Consider the following 22,942-nt stretch of genomic DNA (forward strand, 5'->3'; position numbering starts at 1 on the left):
ACCAACTGAGGAGCTCACTTAACATTAACAGCTAACACAGTGGGGTAAGTTAGCTTTTCAGAAACCCAGAGGGACACCCACAAAGGTTAAAAATTAACGCATTTATAAGTATAAAACAATTACTTCACTTTAGCTAATAAAATATTAGAATAGTAAATGAAAACAGAGTACAAGTTCAAACAAGCACAGCGTGTTTCCATTTTACAACAATTTTCCTTCGGCTCCCTCTCACACAATTGCATTAAACAATATTTTGAGAAATTACTTAGAATTCTATCACGCTAAGACAACTCTGCATTTGTCTGCATTACTCTTCTATCATTCCTTTTTATTTTTTCCAAAATCTGAGGGGCTTTTTTCTGTTAAGAATAATGCCTGTCTATTGGAGAAAAAAATTAAATAAAGCAACATATAAATAAAATAACCATCCGTAATACCAGTTACCAAGAGACAATGCCTATTAATATTTTTGTGTATTTCCTTCTGCTTCTAATGATTTGGATAAAAATGATTTGTCCAGAAACAAAATTTGTATTCTTTATGCTCCTCTTATGCTTGTGTAATTTTCAGATTTTCTGTAATGAGCTTTATTTTTGCAATAAGAAAATCAAACAATAAAATAATGTATGAAAGAGCAGTCGCTTTATATGTTTTGTTCATTCCAGGTATCCTCAGTTGCCAAAACACTGCTTGGTACACAGTAGGTACTTCAAAATTTTTTTGAATGGCTAAGATTTCCACCCAAAACTAGTGAGACGGGGTTGCTAATGAACACAGAATCATCCAGCAGCCATGTCTGGGGATTATTTCCCTCTCTCATTCTTTTTGGTAAACAGTTCATTCTATCATATAGAATCACTTTTGCTGTCTTAATGTAAGACTGACCGAATTCAAATTCCAACTCCAACACTCACTAGCTATGTTACCTTGGCAAGAAACTTCACCATTCTCTGCCTAAGCTTCCTCATCTGCTAAACACTGGCCCATCGCTGGGGATACAACGAATCCAAGATCCTGCCATCAATTTACATTCTAGCGTAGGGGGAAAAGCCTATGAACAAACATGTGTCAGGTGGCGATAAGTGCTACGAGAAAAAAGAAAATAAAGGGGACAGAAAGTGATTAGCTGTGGGGGGAGAATGAGGGCACGTTGCTACTTTATAAAGGACGGTCAGGGGTTGGGTAGAGGTTTTAAAAATATCCTAGTGTCTTGTGTTTTTTCAAACTCTAAGTTGTGACTAAGTGTGATCACAAAATCAATGTAGAGGGTAATCAGTATATTTTTAAAAACGAAATAAAATACCAGAATGCATCACACATATTAAAAGGTCAGCACTGTTTGATGTCACTTGTTTCTGTTTATGTACAAGTGTACTAGTCTGTAAAACACCGTCAGCATGGAGAAATAGGGGTTAACACTACAGCAACTTTGAGGTAAGCAGTCTTAGAGAAAGGTACCTAAACAGGGCTAAGATAGCCCACACCCTGTGCGTGCACCTGTTAGTTCCTCACTCCATGAGTAGACTAAGCCGAGTGTAAAAGAGACAAAAAACAACAAAGTGGGAGAAAAGATTAGGACAGAGCTAAGAAGTTGGGGTGAAAAGCAAAAACAAAACTGAACAGTTAAGCAATTTAAGAGACAAAACTGGTATTACATTTTTGATGCAAAAAAAGAACCTGAGAAAAGACCAAAAAAAATTATAAAGAGAAACAGAATGGACGGATTCCATATTAAAAAAAAAAAAAAGGAAAAGGGCTAACACAATATGGTGTACACAATACTTTCGAATTAAGTGGATGATAGTACCTGAATATTTTCAGAAACTCCCAAATATCTGCTCCATACTCCCTTCTCTGACCTTCAGTGAGGCGAACAGTATAAAGATTTAAAAAACCTATCATCTGGGAAAATTTCTTTCAATCCTTTAAACATTTAACAGGTTTTGGAAATCATGCCCACCCATCAGAAATAAGTAAAATATATTAAAGGGAGACTAGAAATCGTCTGCCAAGGCTTCTCTTGTCATGCACATGAGGAGGTTCCCATTGAAGCAGAGCTGTAAGACACAATTATTCCAGAACAAGGTGAGCAAACTACAGCCCTCCAACTAAATCTAAGCCTCTGCCTGTTTTTGTACAGCCCATGAGCCAAGAATGATTTTTCCATTTTCGAGTGGTTGAAAAATTTCAAAAGACTATTTTGTGACATGTGAACATTATATGCAGTTCCAATTTCAGTGTCCATAAAGTTTTATTGGAATACAGCCAGGTTCACCCATGTTGTCTAGGGCTGCTTTCTCGCTATAACACGGCAGAGTTGAAGAGTTGCCCCCGAAGCCTGAAATATTTACGATCTGGCCCCTTTTAGAAAAACGTTTGCTAACCTGTGTCCTAGAACATGAGGGCTGTATTGTTTAAACACCCTTTCAACTCTCTTCCCTCTCCAGCTCCTCTCCCCAGCTTTGGTCTCTTAACAAGATTCCTGGGCCTGACACGAAGGCAGAGCGTTATAATGAATTGTACCGTATAGGAAAACCAAAGACCAGACAATAAATTTCTATATAAGGTAATATGAGTGGTTCTACCACCGACTAGGATAACGTCTGGGTTTGTTTCCTGATCAGAAAAGTGGGCATCACAGCGGCAACTGCACTTCATTTGAGAATCACCATGGTGACTTGCATGAAGACTCTTGGAAAATATCAAGGCAGCAAATGTTCCGCGGGGTGCTTTTGCAGGGGGAGCCTCTCTCGGAGTCTGGATGTAGGTTATAGTTCCCTGTGCACGTAGCATCTCAACTAGTTCACGCACCCGCCCCCATGCCCCGTCACCTCTGTCCTTGCCTCTTTTGGCCTTGCAGCTCACTTTCTCCTCACCCTAACCCACTCCTCAGCGGCTACCAAGCTCCCGACAGAGCAGGGCTCAGGCAAGCCAGCCCGGGTCATCTTTGCGCAGCTCTCCCCAGCTTCACCAGCTTGGGATGGGTTCGCCCTAGGACCCCCCAGAAGGTGAAAAAGAATGACTCAGCAGGGGCCAGAGATGGGACGGAGGCAAGAACAACAGTGCAGGGACAAAATCCCTGAATAGGAGAGGAGAGGCCGCAAATCATCATCGGAAGAACCCCAATGTGTGAACAAATGAAAATGTAATTCTGGTCAGCTTCGGACAGTTGGCGGCCTGTGCCGGCACAGGCCGCAGGTTTAGCCTAACAGGGAGGCCTGGCGTCTTCTGCAGTCAGAAAACGCCCGCGGCCTCTGCAAAAAGCCCCTTTTGCCTCCGACAAACCCCACCTCGGTTCGACCGGGCTCCAAGAAAGGCCAGTCGGCTGGAAGGAAACCTTTCGGGGGGCACAGAATTGCATGCCCGTGATCATCGGGGAGACTTTGAGGACACAGTAATCTCTCGAGACTAGAAACCATTTTCTTCTCTCTGAGATTTTATGCTTGGCTAGCGGCGGCAACCTCCTGCCCCCCCTCTCACTCCCCCCACCCCTCACCCCCACCCCCACCCCCTGCTGCCGCTGCAGCAACTCACGCCCGCGGCCCCAGGGTTCGCCTCCTGGGGCCTGCAGCCCACGCAGCTAGCACGCGCCTCCAGTCGCCCCACCCCCGCGCGCGCCGCCCCCATCCTCCTCCTCCCCGCGCCCGGCCTGGGAGCGCTGGCGATCTTCGCGCCTGTGCCTCGCCAATCTCCCGCTCCTGAACGCCTCTGCCCACCCAGAAGCTCCGCCGCCGCGTGAAACCTGCCGGCCGCACGTCATTGGTCGAGACGAGGAAGCCGTCTGCTCCCAGGCCCGCCTCCTCACAGCCTCTTACTTTTCCCAGGACGGATGCGCCTGCGCTCAGCTGCCTGGGCGGGCTGGGAGGCGCGGGTTGAAAAGTCTCGTTCCAAGTTTGGAGAGAGAGAGAAGAGCGCTTCAGTCCTCGGTACCCGCGAGCAGGGAGGAGGCAGGAGAGAAGAACTCGGCGTCTGGGGAGCACCCAGGCCGTAAGACGGAGCTCAGGCTTCGAGAGCTAGAAGCGTGTGGCGCGCCTGGGAAAAGCAGGAGCGCCTGCGGTTGGACTGCTCTTGACTAGCGAGGGGAGTCTGAGGCGGCGGCGAGGGGCGAACGACCCGACGCAAGATGGCGAGTAAAGAGAGTAAGAGGCCCTGCGGGGCGGCGCGCGCCGGGGCCGCGGGGGGCGGCGGGCTCGCGAGGCCGCGGCACGCGCCGGCGAAAGGCGCGAATTGGCGTGCGGAGCAGGGGGCGGGGCCGGGCGCGAGGCTGGGCGCGCGCCTCCAGGGGCCTACGCGGGACGCGGCTGCAGAGCGGAGGGCTCTGAGCACTTCCGGAGCCGGGCGCGGGGCCGCGGGTTGGGCCCCCTTCCCCCCATCCCCCCTCCAGCGGCAGCGCTCCCTCCGGCGCCCTCGGCCCCCGAGCGGAGGCGGTCTTTGCCGCCGGAAAGCGGGCACGGCGGCTCCTTCCACGCGCGCGCGCCGACGCCTCGGGGTCGCGGCCCTTGTCCGGGGGATTCTGGAACCCGCCGGACTATGGCTGCCGACGCCAGCTTCGTGGGAGCGGAGGCCTCTCCTGGTGGGGGATGGAGGGAGCGGGTCGATGGCTCTGTGCTACACGTGGATTCGTCTCCCCGGGTGGGTCGTAGAACCTCTTTGCATACGGGGCGTCATCTTAGAACAGGTGCGAACAGCTGTAACTGGCAAAACAGTTTTGATGTCCGTGTAATTAATTACCCAATTGTCTATACGCAGGAGATATTAATTTCAAAGTGCAAAAAAATCCGCTCTGGAAGAGCAGTTAGTAGGTTTGCTCAAATAAGAGGTAAAAGGAAATAGTAGATTAGGTGTGGCCTTCTCGAGGTGACCTCCAGTATCTGTGTACAGATTCGGACTTCGATCCTTCTCAAGCACTTAATTGTATGGGCTTTCTCCAAATTTCAGTGTTTGAAGATACTGTGGAGGAGCGTGTCATCAATGAAGAATATAAAATCTGGAAGAAGAATACACCGTTTCTGTATGACCTGGTTATGACCCATGCTCTTCAGTGGCCGAGTCTTACCGTTCAGTGGCTTCCTGAAGTGACTAAGTAAGGGTTCCTGACAACTTTTACCTTGCACAAATTTAACTTTTGGCCTGATTTTCCTACTTTTGTCATTTTTACGTAGAAAGTAAGCATGCAGTCAATTTAGCCCTTGGATGAGGTGGCAGGTGATTTTTTATTTTCAAAACTAAAGTGACTTATGGGATGATTCCTGATGTGTAAGTGTGGCGTTGAAATGGGAGGAAGAAATCTGTTGTGAGATTAATGATACTTGCAGGAAGCACAGGATATATATTTGATATTTCTTGGGCTTAAATATAGAACTTCACTTTGGGCCCAAATGAATGGATTTCTTTAAAACTTTGTTGAAAAATAGCATATGTACAGAAGAGTGTACAAATCATAAGCATACGATTTGATGAATTTTTATGAAGTGAACACACCCATTTAACCAGCCCCCGAGATGAATAAGTTTTAATTGCCGAAGGGGAAAAGAATTTAGCAACAGTTCACCAGAAAAGGTATTGTTGGCTTACAGTATAGAATTCGCTTTGATGTTGCTGTTGGTCTTGATAAGAGTGTTCTTTTCAGCTATTTCTCTGGTGATAATTGCTGACATTTATTGGGCCTTTTGAAAAGGGCCTGGCACATCTGTAGAGTTTTCTGTCCAGTTACTTGGTTTAATATTCAAAACAAGTACTTTGATTACTTCTCGTCATCCTTGTTTCACCGATGTGGCGTAACATGCCCAAGATCACTCAGGTAGCAAATGATGGAGGTGACTTCAAACCCAAAACAGGTAACCCCTGAGTTGAGGTGATCACTGCACTAAACTGCCTTTTTCATACATTTGGACTTTTTCTTGTGGAAACTTGGCCACGTACTTTTAAAGTATTAAACTTGGGTATCGTGAACATATAATTTAATGATTCATCAAACAAATCTAGAACGGCATTTTGCGACAACTTATAAAAAATAAGTTAATTTTATATAAAGTTACTCTCATAGTGGCCAGATGCTCCATTTGCGAACATTTATTTCCATACAGATAGGACTTCTGTTGAGAGTTTCCAAAAATCTCGGTGTAAATGTGTAGAGGTGGGAAGAGTAGCCAAGCTTTTGTTAAGCATTGACATTTAAATTACTTTGAGCATCAACTACTTAAGGGTATTCATGTGCATTTGATTCTTTGTGTTTTCCTGTTAAGCAGATTTAAATTTTAAAAAGTTAATTTACATTCTCTTTAATCTTTTTGACGGACTGCAGTAGTGGGGAAAGAGCTGGGGCTTTAATGTTAGAGACCTTAGTTTGAATCCCGCCCCCTGCTTTTTAGTAGCTTTGTGAATTAGGGCAAGTTGGTCAGTCTCTATCCCGGATTGTCTGTTCTGTTAATGGAGGTGCTGATGTTACTGACTGCCTGCATTTGAGGAAATTAAGATCATGCATGTCGAAGGGCTGCTGCAGAGTAAGTACACAGTAAGGAGTGACTGCTGTTGATTTTCCCACCCTGACCTATTCAGAAATTGTCATACAGAATAGAATAACTTTCTCCGTTTGAATCTCAGTGAAAGCTGCTTACTGAAGTCTTTTAAAAATGTTATCTGCAATGCATTTTGTATAAAGGTTTTTATTTTCTAAAGACAATAGATCTGTATGTTCTCAGCCCAGGTATTGCTTTTATATTAACAGTTAAGAATTTAGCAGAAAATACTTTAAATTATGTATTCCATTGTGGTCTTTGCATACAAAGAAGTGGGGTCTGGGTCTGGTTGTGGGATGTGCGGTTCTCTGGGAATGCAAGAAAATGCCAGCCAGCTTGCATTCTTGGATGGCAAGGACAGCTGCGTGTGCTTTGCAGGATTCTGTTTGGGGTATGAAGGGACTGTGATTATGTTTTATCACTATACAAAGCAGTAGAAATGTTGGCTGCTCTTATGGCTGGGGTCTTTGAGGAACTAGACCCTACTCAACCACATAAGGCCTCTGCCCACATAAAACCTGCTTCCAAATGGTTACTTGCACTTTCTGAGCTGTTGTCCTTAAATTGAGTTAAGTAATTGTCCAAATAATTAATTTGCCTTTTTAAATTTTTTATTTAAGTATCAAGAAATTTTCAAAACTGGTAGATAATTTCATATCTCTTAGTAAATAATTTCTTAAACATATTGAGACTAACTTTCTACCTAAAAAGCTTTGTAGTCATTCAAATTCAGATGGTACAAAAGTGCATAGAGTGAAAAATAAGTCCTCCTTCCATATTCCATATCCTCCTAGTTCCCTTACCCAGAGCAGTCAGTTTGCAATTTCTTATTCATCCTGTCAGCATGAAGTACATACATATATCTTCTATTTTCTTTTTTCTGATAGCAAGTTGTTCACTTGACTTTTTAATTAGAAAGAGTTTATATTGGAGATTTTTTCCTATCAGCATGTTTAGATATCCTCATTTGTTTTAAAGCCTCCAAAGAATTTTATTTATGGATGTACTATAATTTATGTCACCAATTCCTCATTGGTGGATATTTAGGTTCTCAGTCTTGCTGCTTCAGACAATGCTACTGAGAATAACCTTATGATGATCTATAATTATTAGATAAATTTCTTAGCATAGGATCCTGGCACTGAAAATGGACAATGCCATTTATCATTAGTCTTCTGCAGCCTTAGATATATCTAGTTATTGGAGAAAAATAGTATAATATTGATTGGTTCAGGGAAATTGGTTCAGGTTTGTAGTTTATTGATGGAATGAAAGGATTTGTAGTAAAGAGAAAAATCCTTAGATAACAATTGAGTCGAGAAACCAGAATAATTGAATTTTAGAATCCAGGAATTTTTCAGATCCTCTAGTCCATCTCAGGACCATGCTCCTTAGAAAGATCCTGTAATGAACCGACCTGTTTATCTGTAACTTTTACCTGTCGTTATTGGTTTTTCTGCTTAACTCCATAAGAAAAAAACACGTCACTTCATCCCTTTTATGTCAGCCCTAACTTTGCTGTGCGGTGCTTCCTTTCTCTCAGGCATTCCTATTTCTTTTCAAATGGTTCTCATGAAATGTTTAAGTTCCCTTTCATTTTGAGCCACTATTCCCTGTAAAGGTTTCATTTTGTCTAAGTCCTCCTGAAGTACATTGCCTGGAGCCTAATTTTCTAACTGTGGTTTTTCCATGTAAAAATAAGTGGGCGAGTGCTCATGCACATTGCATTCCCCCACCCTATATAAGTTTATCTAAGATGGAATTAATTATGCTTTTTGATAACCACATCATATTTTTGGCCACTAAACATACATCGAGACCCATGTCTTTTTTCCAACAGGCTGCTGTTGCTTACCCATGGTGGCCTTATTCCGTTCTTGGAGTTGCATATGTATTTCTTTTTCTTCTTCTTCTTTTTTTAACCTTAGGCCAAATCCTGGTAAAATTTCATCCTGTGTTTTTTAGCTACTACTAAATTACATGCCTAGAAGTAATCCTCAAACATTTTTATTTTTTTTAAACTACTGAATCCTTTGCACAACTGAAATTGAGAAACAGCCTAACTTGTCCAGTGTTGGTGCCCCAAGCCCTACTTCTTTGACCTTACTGAGGTGGGATCATGGGACACAGGTGAAAATTGCCATTCTAGATAATACAAATGGGAAGGCATTGTTAATACATAGATGCAAAATCACTGCTGGGACTGGAGTGCCAAGAGACATTGGCAGGTTTTTCAACCTTGAAGTGAGTTTTCATAGAATTAATGACAAAGACTCCCCCCACCCACCCTGTAAAATTGAGAATGCTCATTTTAGAAATTTTAAGCACATAAACATAATATATAAGGGGTTTTCACATCATGCCATTTGTACTCATAACCTGTTTTTTAAAGTGAAGAAACTGAGGCCCACAGGGAAGTTGTGATTTAAGGAATTGCATATAGCTAATTTTAGTTCAAGCCAGGATTTAAACCCAGTTTCTCTGACTCAGCGTCTTATTCTTTCCATTCTACCTCATTGCCTCATTGGGAAATCAGAAACATCTAGTATATTAAAATGGAAGATGTTTTTTATGCAAGAACTCATGATTTATGAGTATTAGGATCAGTGATGGACCAAATTTGTTAGCAACTGATTTCTTGTAGGATTAGTGTGACTTATTTTCTTTCCAAACAGACCGGAAGGAAAGGATTATGCCCTGCATTGGCTAGTGCTGGGGACTCACACATCTGATGAGCAGAATCATCTCGTGGTTGCTCGAGTCCATATTCCGAATGATGATGCACAATTTGATGCTTCCCACTGTGACAGTGAGAAGGGTGGTAGGTATACTATACACTGCAGTATTGGTGTCTTAAGAGAATATGCCTTTTTCTAATTATATGTTACTAAAACTGTTCACTAATATTTCTTTTGGCCCAGCAGTTTAACTACTAGGACTTTTTCCTACAGAACAACTTGCCCACACATACACAGGATTTCAAAGTAGCATTATTTGCAGGATTGAAAGAAAAATTAGGATCAACCTAGCAAAGCATCCGCGATATTAGTTCATAGGAAATTGGTTAAACATATTATGGCATGTTTGAAATACTGTGCAGCAATTACTAAGAATGCGATAAGTCTGAAATTTTATACACGCCCAAAGAATGAGATAAATCCATATATACTGTTATGGAAAGATGTCCAGGATAAGTTGAATAACTGGTGTGTGCATAGAAAAAAGTCAAGAGGTGTATATACCAAACAGTTAATCAGTTAATAGTGTTTTTTTTTTAGTGGAAGCTGTTGACTTCTGTAGTTTTTTTTTCTTCCTCCTGTCAAACATACATTCCTCTGTTTTAGTATTTCCATGACCAAGTTCCCAAGTTGATGATTTTGCTAGGACTCACAAGACTTGATAACAAATTGTACTCATGGCCAAAGTTTGTTACAATAAAGAGTACAGAACAAAAGCAGCAGGAAGAAGATATGCATCAGGGAGTCCAGGGAGGTCTGGTACAAGTCTCCTCCAGGGCTGCACAGGATGTGCTTTCTCTTTGGCAGCAAATGACAGGGACATGTGCAGTTTTTCTGCCTAGGGAAACCCATTCGAGTGTCAGGGTCTGAGGCTTTCGTGTGGGAGTGGTTTTGTAAGCGCATCCTGCTAGCAACCAGCCATGACACTGAAACTCAGGACCCCAGTCATGAAACCAGGTGCATATCATCTTGATATTTGTGTGCAGCAAACCTGACAAACTGTTACAGCATGGTCCTTCCTCCAGGTGTACACCACAAAATCATTAATCCATCAGTGACGTAAAGAACATTGTGAGGTCTGTGTTCTCAGTTGATCAAGGGTCAGTCATGGTCCCAGTGTCTCTCAGAGCTGCGAGGGCTAAGCAGCCAGACTTACTAGGTTAACACTTAATGTGCACAGCCCCAAATGATTTTTTATAATGTATAATGGTGGGTTTTTTTTAACATTTTCTTTTAATTACTGTCGACATTCAATATATTAGTTTCAGTTACACAGAATGTAGTGGTTAGATATTTATATAATTTATGAAGTGATCACTCCAATAAATCTAGTACCCACTTGGCTCTGTATATAATTATTACAATATTATTGACTACATCTCCTATGCTTTACTTCACATCCCCGTGACTATTTTGTAACTACCAATATGTACTACTTAATCCTGTCACCTTTTTTACTGAGCCCTCCCAAATGATTTAATAGATAGATCTTAACATTTTGCAGTATTTGCTTTAGGTTTTTTCTTATTTGAAATACTACATTATAGCTGAAGTCCCACCACCCCTACCCCATTTCTCCCTGCCTTCTCCAGAATTCATCACTGTCCTGAAATTGGTGTGCCATTTCAATTGTTTGAATTTTCATTACTCACACACTAGTAAACACAATGTTGTTTTGCAGCTTGCTTTTTTCATTTAGTATTGTTTTTTATGTGTGTGTATACCATGTCTATTTCATTCTTTAAACTGCTGTATAATATTCCATTGTGATTAATTGTTCTATCAAGGGGCAGTTGGATCGTATCTATGTGGTTTTTTGTTCTTACATACAGTGCTTTAGTGAACATTCTTGTCGTTTTTCCTTGTACACATGTGGGAAAACTTATCTAGTGGAGTGGAATTTCTGGGTTGTATGGTGTATTCATTGTCAATTTAAATTAACAGAAAACTATTTTCCAAAATTATTTACTCGGTTTACCACTCCCACAATTCCATTCCCCTACAACCTTATGCAATATTTCTTTAAGTATTGTTATACTCTGAAAGTTTTTAATGGTTTTTAATCCTAAAGTGTGTACTTACTGGACTTTTCATCTTAGGTATTATTAGTCTCTGCATAATATGTGGATATATTGAGCTATTTAAGTCATTTGTCCAGTGTATTCCAACAAGTTGCTATAATAATTCAGTTAACACCTCATTTATTTTCCATTTTGGCATTTTTATGGGTACTATTTGTCATTAAGATAGTTGTTTTTTGAACTTTTTCTTTTGCGTTTAAGAAAACAAAGCCCTGTGTTCAAAGTAAATCTTAACTGGAAACCCAATTTTTTAAAAAAGGAGAGCTGTTCAGTCTGTTTTAGCTAAAGGAGTTGGGAGACTTGATCTTCATAGCAGAAGGGTTAGAGAGAACCCTTAGAGTCCCAGAGGTGGGGGGCAAGTTTAAGCAGGGTCTCAGGAGGTAGGAGGGCGAGCTGATCAGGAGAGGTGGTCTTAGAAACGCTGAGGAACCTTTCTGCTACTGACATACTGGGCAGGGAAAGTGCTGAGAGAACTAGACGACTGCATGTGGTTGTATGAGAGTAGTTGTGTGGAATGGGAGATGATTTTCAGCCACACAAATAGTAAGCTGCGTTGGCCATAGAGAAGACTGACTGAATTCTGGTATTAAGGCGTAGGAGCCAGTGTTCACCAAACATTCCCACATAGCAAGAGCTGGCTGAAACTGAAATGGTTTACTGCTTTCAGTGTTTTCTCTAGGTCCCAGCCAGTCTCTCTGACTTGTTACCTGCCTGGCTCTATTAGGCATTTGAGTTAGTGTTCCCTAACCTGAGACACAGGGTGAGCTAAAAAGGAACATACAAAGAAACAATATAGATCAGGAAAAAAATAACAATTATGTGAAGCCTCCAAACTTTTTAAGTGTCAGCAACTAATTCAAGTTTTTATCACCACAAAAAAGAAAATGTCCTTGTTTACTGTTACCTGCTTAGTTCTCTACTTGTATGTTTTCTGCTATCATCTTGCTGCTTCCCAGACATTATTGTACTTTTTATGTGGCTTTGTTACTTTTCCAAGGCCTTTTTAATAACTACTTAACACTAATAGCCTTATTCCTACACCAGATAGAGAGGTTAAGCCCCTCATTTTAGCTCTGGCTCTCCATTAGCAGTTGAACCAAGTATTCTGTGGAACCAACATACATGTGTGTCTTGGGGGTAAAGATTAGTTAGCACGGATATTGTATTTGAGAATGTTTCTGACTTGATTTTATTTTTAAGGCAAGGCAGCCCTTGGTTGACCTCACAGATTGCAAGGACCTTGTCAGCTTACAATCCCTTATTTATTTTTTACGCCTACAGCACCCGGTCTTCCTAGGTGGTCTCCCATCCAAGTACTAACCGGGCCCGACCCTGCTTAGCTTCTAAGATCAGACGGGATCAGGCTTGTTCAGGGTGGCATGGCCATAGACTTGTTTCTGACTTTAGACCCAAGGAGTGTTTGTACTCCTAAGGGTGAAATCTTCCCTGTCTTAATGAAACCTAAAATAAGATGATAATTCACTGTCGTGCTTTCAAATGAGATATTTGCACTAAAAGGCAGAGGTGTGTTTGTTGCGTGGTTATTTGAATTTTAGTGAATAACTACATCATCTTCACAACTGAAAGAGGCCAATTTTTAATTGTTTTAAATCCAAGGTGGAACTGAATTAACTTGCATAAAATAGCTATCAATATTTTCCAATCCAAATGGGCTTTGAGAATAAATGAATTCTAAGTGGCAAGTGAACCCATATCTTTTTGTTGTCTCTCTTTGTCTTGTCTCTCTGTCTGTGTCTCATCAATTTGTGCTATATTCTGTCAGGCTAAAATTGGCTGGGTTGATTAAATTAAGTGACTTATGAATTTTAATCATAAGTGTATGTGTTTCTTTCTTCTCACATTAGAATTTGGTGGCTTTGGTTCTGTGACAGGAAAAATTGAATGTGAAATTAAAATTAACCATGAAGGAGAAGTAAACCGTGCTCGCTACATGCCGCAGAACCCTCACATCATTGCTACGAAGACACCATCCTCTGATGTGCTGGTTTTTGACTATACAAAGCACCCTGCTAAACCAGGTATGTAGTAGTAAAGTTAAGCCATTGCTTGATCATTTTTCTTGATTTGAAATGGTAATTCCTTTGAGGTTGTTCAAACTTGTGTATGCTATAATTTTTTAAAGGTTTAAAAATTGCTTTGTGGATCCCATAACCACCTTCAAATTCAGTGATTTAACAGAAGGACCTCACAGCAGGTTATATACCTGGCAGCAAAAGATACAAAGCAAAAGCAGAAGGAAAAAGATACAGATCGGGCAGATTCCAGAGATGTTAGGCACAGGCTTCTGAGTCCTTCCCCACTGCGGCCACGCAGAACATGCTTTCTCTCTGGCAGCAGACCCCAGGGATGCCAGTTTGAGTCTCAGGGTCTGGGGTTTGTATGGCAGCCTGGTCATATGGGCACATCCCACTCTATGACTGGTCATGATAAGGGAAACTCAGGACCCCAGCTCTTAAGTCTTGCTAAACAGTCCCTCAGGAATCTTGCTAAACAGTTCTACAAGTCTTCACAAGCTGCCTCAGCATGCCCCATTGCTCTGGGCGTACACAACTTGTCATTCAGTGACATGAAGAATTTTGTGAGGGTCACATTCCTGGGGGCTAGTTAAGGGTCATTCATGGTTGCAGGCTACTCTGGAGATATGCAAGGACTGAGCAACTAGAGCAACCTCCTGGGCTAACTCCTCACAAAAAGATTTTTAAAAATTGACCCAGGGGTGGGGCGGATTGTCATCACGCAAATTTGTAGGATAGCTATAGTTTTCAGTATTTTGTTAGAGCTAGTGCTCGGTTTTGCAAATGAACCAGTAGTATGGTCATGAGACCTGGTTTGCATTGAGTATTTGAAACTAAGCACAAAGAACTGCTTTTCAAGGTGGCTGTGGGTCAGACCAAGTCTTTGGGTGTGTGCGGTGCTTTTCCAAGCATAATAAATGTCATGGCTCACTTGGGGGAGAGACTTTGCTCTTACCAGTTCCAATAGACACATAATCAGTGGTTAATGTATTTCTTTCTTTCTTTAGACCCAAGTGGAGAATGTAATCCTGATCTTAGGTTAAGAGGCCACCAGAAGGAAGGCTATGGTCTTTCCTGGAATTCTAATTTGAGTGGACATCTCCTAAGTGCATCTGACGACCACGTGAGAAACCTGTTTTCCTAATCTGTTTATTACTGAGAGTTAAGGATGGGTCACAGACAGCGCTGCACTGAAGGAGCGCTGTATAGATGAAAGGTTTCCCAAGATGCTACTGCTGATTATTGGGTAACGTTTTCACAGGGTTTAGGGCTCCGGTTATCGAACTGCCCTTTTTGGAGCCTTAGGATTCCGCACAGCTCTTGTGAAGCAGCCTTAGAATGGAGGGAAGGTGGGCAAAGGGGCCCTGGTGTGTAAAAGTGGACCTCCATAATGGAAACTCTATAAAGCATAAGACCTGGTTAATATTAGGTACATTTTAGTTTATTTTTTATTGTTTAATAAGTATACAGTTCTGTAGGTTTTAGTGTATTCACGAAGCTGCAATCATCACCACTGTCTAATTCTACAACGTTTTCATCAAAGATCACAAACTCTGTACACATTAAGCAGTCACTCCCCAATCCCTCCTTCCCCCAGCTCCTAGAAATCACTGATTTTCTTTTTATCTCTATAGATTTATCTTCTTAACATTTCATATAAACACAATCATATAATATGTGGCCATTTGTGTCTGGCTTTAACTTAGCATAATGTTTTCAAGGTTCATCCATGTTGAAGCATGTGTCAGTACTTCATTTTCTTTTTTATAGTTGAATAAGTAGTTCATTATATGGATATATGATAATACATTCATTTATCAGTTGGACATTTGAGTTGTTTCTACATTGGGGCTATTTTGAGTGATGTTGCGTGAACATTTTCGTGCAAGTTTTGTGTGGATGTATGCTTTCATGTCTTTTGAGTAATTACCTAGGAGTGGAATTACTGGGTCATATGGTACCTTTGTGTTTAACTTGCGGAAGAACTGCCAAACCATTCTCCACAGCAGCTGCACCACTTCACATTCCCACCAGCAGTGTGCCAGGGTTCCAGGTTCTCTCTGTTCTTCCATACCAGTTTTTCTTGTTGTCCTTTTTTTTTTTATTATAGTCACCCTAGTAGGCATGAGGTGATATCTCATTGTGGTTTTGGTTTGCATTTCCCTGATAACTAATGATGTTGAACATCTTTTTCATGTACTTATGGGCCATATGTATATCTTCTTTGGAAAAATATGTGTTGAAATCCTTTGTCCATTTAAAAATTTTTTATTGGCTTGTAAGAGTTCTTTATGTATTCTAAATATAAATTAGATAACATGATTTCAAAGAATTTTTTCCTGTTCTGTGAGTCTTCTCACTTTTTTGATTTTGTCCTCTGAAGCACAAGTTTTTAATTGAGTCTAGTTTATGTATATTATCTTTATTTTGTCACGTGTGCTTTTGGCATCATGTCTAAGAAATAATTATGTAACCCAACGTCACAAAAACTTACACCTATGTTTTCGTCTTAAGAATTTTAGAGTTTTAGCTCTTGAATTTAGATCTTTGATCCATTTTGAGTTTTGTATATAATGTGAGGTAGGGGTTTGACTTTATTTTCTGCATGTGCTGGTTTTCTCAGCACCATTTGTAGAAAAGACAGAACTGTCCCTGTTGAGCTGCCTTGGCATCCTTTTAAAGAGGCACGTTTTAGTTTGAATTCCCAGTCTCCCAACCCAACGTGAATTTTTAGGATGTGCATATCTGTTCACTGGATACCAAATGCCAGGCCCTCAGTGTTGTGTAATCTAGTCTAGATGAGTTCTAGATACTTACCTGAGTGTGCCTTGCCTGCCAGCATGCTGGCTCTCCCCCTGGTCCCATTACAGTGTATTTTCCTTCCCTCCCCATCTCAGATCATGGATCGTATACCCTTATATTACTGTTTGTGACGCATCACTTTTATTTATATTACTCTCTCTCATGTTTACTTCTAACATGTATATGGTTAAATAGTTTTGTTTTTAACGAATGTTTTAAACAAAGTGTTAGCATTTAAATTCAATCTCTTATGGCTTTGGTTTTTTTTCGTTCTCTAGACTGTCTGTCTGTGGGATATCAATGCAGGGCCAAAGGAAGGCAAAATTGTGGATGCTAAAGCGATCTTTACTGGCCACTCGGCTGTGGTTGAGGATGTGGCCTGGCACCTGCTGCACGAGTCATTGTTTGGATCTGTTGCTGATGATCAGAAACTTATGATGTAAGGTGGAAAGTTCAGCAGGGTCTTGTTATAAGGGTGTCCTGAATGGCCGTCAGTGGTTGTGGTGGCCTGTGGTTTAATTTCTTTTTTTGTTTTTAAAGTTATGTCCTAGCCTTTAAAAAAGAAAATATACTTACCTTTATATACTCACCTTTAGTGAGGTATAATTGACATATAAACAAACTGCACATACATAATGGTCATTTCACATAAAAGTTACTGTGGTATGTGAATGAGCACAATTTTAAAAAAGAAAACAGGTATGTGAACGTGAAGAAACATGCTTGGTATAGTGGCGAATTATCAGAATTGGGATCAAAGTGACTCTAGGTTGAAGATGAGGGCGAAGGATGATTGTATCAGGGCATGGCCACAGGGCTGCAGTCAACCACCTGGAATGTTTTTTATCCCATAAACTAAAGCCTGAGGCCAATTAAGGCAAAGTACTGAAATTAGATAAGGCTGGGTTGTAGATAGCAAATTATATTTTTCTCTACATTGTCAGTAACTTGAGTATTCTTGAAATAGTTGGTGAATTAAGACAGGATCTAATAAACAAGAAACCAAAAACAATAAGCGTATCACTTAGTGGTCCGAAGTCCAGATGGCCAACTCTAGGTGTGGTTGGTAGTTCTGCGAGAAGCGGGCTGGCATAGCAGTGATGTGGAGCAGTGCTGACCAGGAAATGAGCGCGAGCGTCTGTGAAGTTAGGAGGGTGGAGTGACCTCCTCGTGTGCTGTATATCTTGTACCTTTTGTGTTGTAGATGGGACACCAGGTCCAATACCACCTCCAAGCCGAGCCACCTGGTGGATGCGCACACTGCCGAAGTCAATTGCCTGTCATTCAATCCCTACAGCGAGTTTATTCTCGCAACTGGCTCTGCGGATAAGGTTTTTATGTTTTTGCATATTTGGTGTTTATAAACTCAGTTGTTTTGAATGGTAATTAGATATTTTAAAATTCTTGCGTGAAGTGCAAAAATGAATTCCTCTTTTGTTACTTTTCTCCAGACTGTAGCTTTGTGGGATCTGCGTAATTTAAAATTAAAACTCCATACCTTCGAATCCCATAAAGATGAGATTTTTCAGGTACGTGACAGTTTTCTGATGTCTGTATGTCAGGTTCTAGTAACTTTTTGGTAGAGGAAAACTTTTTATTTTTTTTCTTTAATATAGTGGGCATGGGACATTGATTTTTTTTTTATATAAGTTAACTAGAGGGAAATAACTAGGAGCTTTTTGAGAGACTGTTAGTTCAGAAGTAGGAGAAAAAGCCTTGCAAAACAGGATCAGTGTTAAGTGAACTCGAAGGATTCTTCAGTTAAGGTATGCCAGTGTGGTGGCTCCTCCAGTGAAAAAATACCTGGTATGTGGTTTAAAAGAGATGGGCATAGGGTAAGATATCCGTCATTGAAATTTTTAAAAGTTTCTGGGATGGTTATGGGGCCGAATAAGTTTATGGGGACCCCTAGCTGAGTTCCCCTGTAGTGGGGAGTATGACCTTCCTGGGGGGCAGGCCTGGGAGATGGACCGTTTAAGAACACTTGAAAGAATAGGACAAGGAGGGTGACAGTTGTAGGCCAAGGAGAGGCTACAGGACACTTAATGGGAAAATATTAGGGGTTAGGATAGTAGCCACAAGCCTAAAGATGGATGATTCTTTACATTTTTAAATACGTATTGCTAGGTCCACTGGTCTCCACATAACGAAACTATTCTGGCTTCAAGTGGTACTGATCGCCGCCTGAATGTGTGGGATTTAAGGTAATTCAGAATCTGGTGATAAGAAACTGCATAAATATGGTAATCTGGCAAATTATGTAATTCATAAATTTAGAAGAGCAATTTACTAACCCCAGTTTAATAAGTCTAATATTAAAGTAACTTTTAAGTACTTTGCTGAAGAGTCTTTGTTCCATAAAATAGGTGTGAATCAGCAAATGGACTGTAAAATTTATGCAGTGTTTCATTTTTCTATCAATATTCAGGCATGAAGTTGGGAGAAGGGCACGTTTGTGTTTTAATATCCAGATGATTGATTGAAAACACTTTTGCTATAGAAAGGGGTAAAAATGTCATGAGCTAGTCGGGGCTCATTGGGTCTCACGTACACCTGCAGGACGAGTCTTTCTGGATTTTTCTACCATTTGCTCTTCTGAGCTTTGATTCATTCACAGATGAGCTCCTGCTGTGGGGTGTGCCTGTGGGAACAGGGTAAGCACAGCCCGTGCTGTCAGAGAACTGTCATGGGGCTCACTGTTTAAAGAGTTTCTCCCAGTTCTTTGGGTTCCTTGACTTTAGAGTTGCCATTTCAGACTCCTTTTTCTTTTTTAGTCTGAGTCTTTAGAGCCATTAATAAAGTTGCTCAGTATATTCTTCCCCATAAGATGTCGTTATCTTGAGTTTAAATCATTAAATTACCAAAGAATAACTTTTCCTACCTGTAGTAAATGTATTGCTTTGATGTAGACTAAGTTTTTAGTGTATTAAAACCAAGGCTGCCCTTAATTACAGATAGTAGCTCCATCTTTCAGTGTATGGAACTGAAATAGTGCAGAATATAATGCTTGTAAAACTTTAAAACATCTAATGTTTCGCGTTCTTATGAAACAAACAAACTGGCCACAATAGATGCTTGAGAATGTAGAGAATCTTTCAAGCGTGTATTTGAGTATATTCTAGTTGGAAAGTTTTGGTAGTAAAACTAGAAACCTAAAGCAAAAGTATGTAGTGGTCGTATGAGGTGGTACAACAAGGTTTGGAAGGCTGATGGCCCTGGCAATTGGATTGTCCCTAAAGATGCCAATAATAAATTTGCAGGCATTGTATAATTCTTAAAATTCAGTGAAGATTTGCTTACTGTTAAAATGACATTAGACAAAATTACAGGTTAAAATGGTCAGTATTCACAATTATGCGCCTGATAGGGAGGAGACACATAATTGTCTAGCAGTCCCACAGGTTTGGTTTGGTTGGTTTTATGGGAAGGGAAAAAATACTACCACTTAGAAGGTTGATTGCTTTGACTGGTTTTTCCCAGCAGTTATCTAGCAGAGTCTGCCTTTGGGCTAGATAGCAGATAGGGCTGGTAAGTGGTCTGTGTACTTTGAGTGACTTCACTATTGGGACTGCAGGCAGTCTACAAATTGAATTTTTTAAGAGAAACGGGGGGAAAAAACTTAACCTTTCCTTGGTTTATGCATTCCATAAAGTTCTGTTGTCATATCTTTAGATCTGTATCTTCCTTCCGGACTGAAAAAAGCTTTAAGAATGAAGTATGGCGGCTAGGCATCAGTTTCCTGTAGATATTTTAGATACTTTTCACCTTTTAAATCTACTGCAGTAAACACCACAGTGGAAATACTGAATGAATTTTAATATTTATTAACAATTTCTATCGTACAGCTTCAGTTATGAACAGCTCTACCCATTTCCAGAAAGTAAACACCCTACCCTCCCATCAACTAATATAAAAAACTAATCGATAGCAGTATAGAAATGTGTTGTTTTTACATTATGTGCTTTCTGGTTCTGCAAACAATCACACTGTAAGAATTTCAATAATGAAAACGTTATGTTCTTTCTTAATAGCAAAATCGGAGAAGAACAATCAGCGGAAGATGCAGAAGATGGGCCTCCTGAACTCCTGGTATATGTTGGCTTTCTTATGCAAGATGAAATGTCAGATGTAGACTGGATTCTGTCATTGATCCATGTATATGGAAAATGAGTCAGAAATTCAAATTCTAGCTCCATGATTTCAAATTGGAGGTCTTGGAGGTTGTTGTGATTGGGGTTCGACATTTACTGAAAATAGGAACTGGAGCCCAGTAAGTTTTTACCAGTGTTTCATTAAGAATAATTTGAGCTCCTGGAATAGCGTAATTTCTCACTGATTTCAGTTGTTATATTTCTGAGAAGTTTTGGTGGGGAGGGGAACAGGTGCAAGTATTCAATTAGCAACACTTAACACTTTCTGAGAGTATGGAAAAATTTTAATGACTGGATTTTTCAGTTCCATTCCCAGAAACTAAACTTCCTGGATCTTGATGCCGGTGCCCACATTTCCCTCCTGTTCCTGATCAAATCATCTGGGCATTTGCTGGGTCCCTGGAGAGTTTATGTGGGTGGCATACTGAGCCTATCCGGCCTTCCCTCCAAACTGCAGAGCAGCAGCCCCCCACCCACCGCCATTGCAAGACTGATGCTCTAAAACCTAACTTTTAACATAAGATATGAAACCGAGGCTTTTTGTTGTTGTTTTTAACAGTTTATTCATGGAGGACACACCGCCAAGATATCAGATTTTAGTTGGAACCCCAATGAGCCTTGGGTCATTTGCTCGGTGTCTGAGGATAACATCATGCAGATTTGGCAAATGGTGAGCTAAAATATTTTTTTCCTAAATGACTATCTTGGAGAGATTTACTAACGACATAATATAATAGAAATATTTCAAACGTGCTTATTACACCAAATATTTATAGAAAGGAAACAACCTTCCAAAACATTTTCCATTCTAATGAGTCTTTAGTTCAATATTCGCCTGTCGGGTCAGAAGAAATCTCTCTGTACGTGTCTGTATAAACACAAATGTAGACATAGCATGCGCTGATTTTCATGATTGTGCTCTGCATCGACTGGGCTCTTGGCGTCGCTGCTCTATCTGGTGTCTGCTGTGTCGTAGGCATGAACAGTATAGGAGGAAAGTGTCAACACCTTCACATGCTAGTGAGTTCTCCGATGATGAGCACTAAGTACGTGACATCTCTAAGGCATTGAGTTGTTAAACCTTTTCATCAACCTCAGGGCCATGGCCCCCTCTAAGTGATGTTCGAAATGCTTTTGGGAAACACCTTTTATGAACAATAATTGAAACATACTTCATGGGCAGCTGGTTATATATGTAGAAATATACACTGGCGAATAATTTGAGAACACTGGCCTGCCTACTTCTCCCCATTAAATTTATTAAAGCCTTTGGGGGAAAAACACAAAAAAGAAATTACTAAATACTCTAAAAATGTGTTCGCATTTAATTTTCAACACTGAAACACATTGACCCATGAATCCAAAAATCTGGATAGACAGAATAAATGCTATTTTTAGGTAATGTAAAAACCATGGGAGAATTTTACCTGTGAATTTATTTGGTTGTTATCTCCAGGCTGAAAATATTTACAATGATGAAGAGTCAGATGTCACAACATCGGAACTGGAGGGGCAAGGATCTTAAACCCAAAGTATGAGAAATGTTTTTGTTGAATGTAATGCTAACATGAATGCTTGGTTTATCAAGCACCAAAAAAGCATTGTATAGTAGTAAATGTTAAGTGGGCTGGCATATGGCATTTTCTCTTTACCTTCTGATTCTAGCACTTTCACGTGAGCTATTGCGTACTGTATCATATTGTAGCTTTTAGGGAAGAAATTAATGTTGCTTAAGAACGAACACAGTTGTTTTAAAATACAAGTAGCAGGGTACTGCCTTCGATTCAACTATTTTAAGTCCTGGTTTTCTCAAACTAAGTGCTTGCTGTTCCTGAATATGCAAGGATAACTTTTACACTTTTTCCCTCCAATACTTCTTGATTGGCTTTGCAGAAATAAAGTTTTAAAATAAATTTTGTTTTATTCTTTTAGAACCTGGGTAGGGATATGTGTGTCTGTCCCTTTATTTAGTTGAAGTGTGTTTTCATGCGCACGTGCGCACATTTCTCTTGTGAGGGAGCTGTTATGTACCCATTTGAGAACTTACTGACTTTCTTTCCAGGTTACATGACGGTACCCTAAATCCAAAGGTGAGAAGTTCGGCATCTCTTTTGTGGTGGTACATTTGTAAACCTAGAACTACCTTAACTTCCATGTCATTTGACCCATATCTGTTTGTGCCTTAACTTGGGCAGTTTGAAACAAACTGGATTTCTTCCCGCAAAAGAATAAAAGCTTGTTTGCTTACATGACAGGGCTCAGCAGAGGGGACAAAACCAGCCTGCAGGTTGGCCTCTCAACCTATTTTGTAGGGCCTGCCAGGTAGGAATGGTTTTCATATTTATTTTTAAAAGGTGGTTTATATAGAAATAGAAACAAAAAAGATATGCAAGAAGGATTTTTGCGTGGCCTACTAAACCTAAAATACTTTTAATAGACCTGACTTAAGAGGAACGGTTTGCCGACCCTTCTTATATGCGATTGTGTTATGTTTTTGCTCATCATAAGATCTTTCGTATGTGTTTGTGTATATATAACATACATACGTATATATACTTATTCTCCTGCTATTCAAATAGGTACACCCTGGAATGTGCTAAGAGCAGCCAAGACTGG

General features: G+C 40.6%; 1 protein-coding gene and 1 non-coding gene across 4 annotated transcripts; one reads left to right on the plus strand and one right to left on the minus strand.

Annotated features, from left to right (window-relative positions):
* Positions 1-3,821: 3,821 nt before the first annotated feature.
* On the plus strand, positions 3,822-22,257 carry RBBP7 (RB binding protein 7, chromatin remodeling factor). 3 transcript variants are annotated; one of them, XM_039852286.1, is made up of 12 exons: positions 3,822-4,139; positions 4,939-5,083; positions 9,194-9,339; positions 13,203-13,376; positions 14,381-14,496; positions 16,454-16,614; positions 17,380-17,506; positions 17,627-17,704; positions 18,303-18,379; positions 20,207-20,264; positions 20,886-20,996; positions 21,783-22,257. In XM_039852286.1, exons 1-12 carry the CDS (start codon positions 4,124-4,126, stop codon positions 21,849-21,851), a joined length of 1,278 nt encoding a protein of 425 aa, XP_039708220.1. In that variant the 5' UTR covers positions 3,822-4,123; the 3' UTR covers positions 21,852-22,257. The 3 variants fall into 3 exon arrangements, with proteins under 3 accessions (XP_039708220.1, XP_039708218.1, XP_039708219.1); XM_039852284.1 differs by lacking the exon at positions 3,822-4,139 and adding an exon at positions 4,330-4,678; XM_039852285.1 differs by lacking the exon at positions 3,822-4,139 and adding an exon at positions 4,516-4,678 and having other exon boundaries at positions 13,230-13,376.
* On the minus strand, positions 12,610-12,728 carry LOC120594334 (5S ribosomal RNA). Its single transcript, XR_005650547.1, has one exon. It is a non-coding gene; the product is annotated as a 5S ribosomal RNA (ribosomal RNA).
* Positions 22,258-22,942: the final 685 nt, after the last annotated feature.

This window comes from Pteropus medius, unplaced genomic scaffold (assembly GCF_902729225.1).
Source record: "Pteropus medius unplaced genomic scaffold, Ma_sr-lr_union100, whole genome shotgun sequence".
In the NCBI taxonomy this organism is placed as follows: domain Eukaryota; kingdom Metazoa; phylum Chordata; class Mammalia; order Chiroptera; family Pteropodidae; genus Pteropus; species Pteropus medius.

Coding starts and splice junctions, on each gene's coding strand:
- RBBP7 (XM_039852284.1), top strand. CDS start 4,531: ATGGCTGCCGACGCCAGCTTCGTGGGAGCGGAGGCCTCTCCTGGTGGG. Junction 5,084..9,193: donor TGGCTTCCTGAAGTGACTAA/GTAAGGGTTCCT, acceptor CTTTCCAAACAG/ACCGGAAGGAAAGGATTATG. Junction 18,380..20,206: donor CTGAATGTGTGGGATTTAAG/GTAATTCAGAAT, acceptor CTTTCTTAATAG/CAAAATCGGAGAAGAACAAT.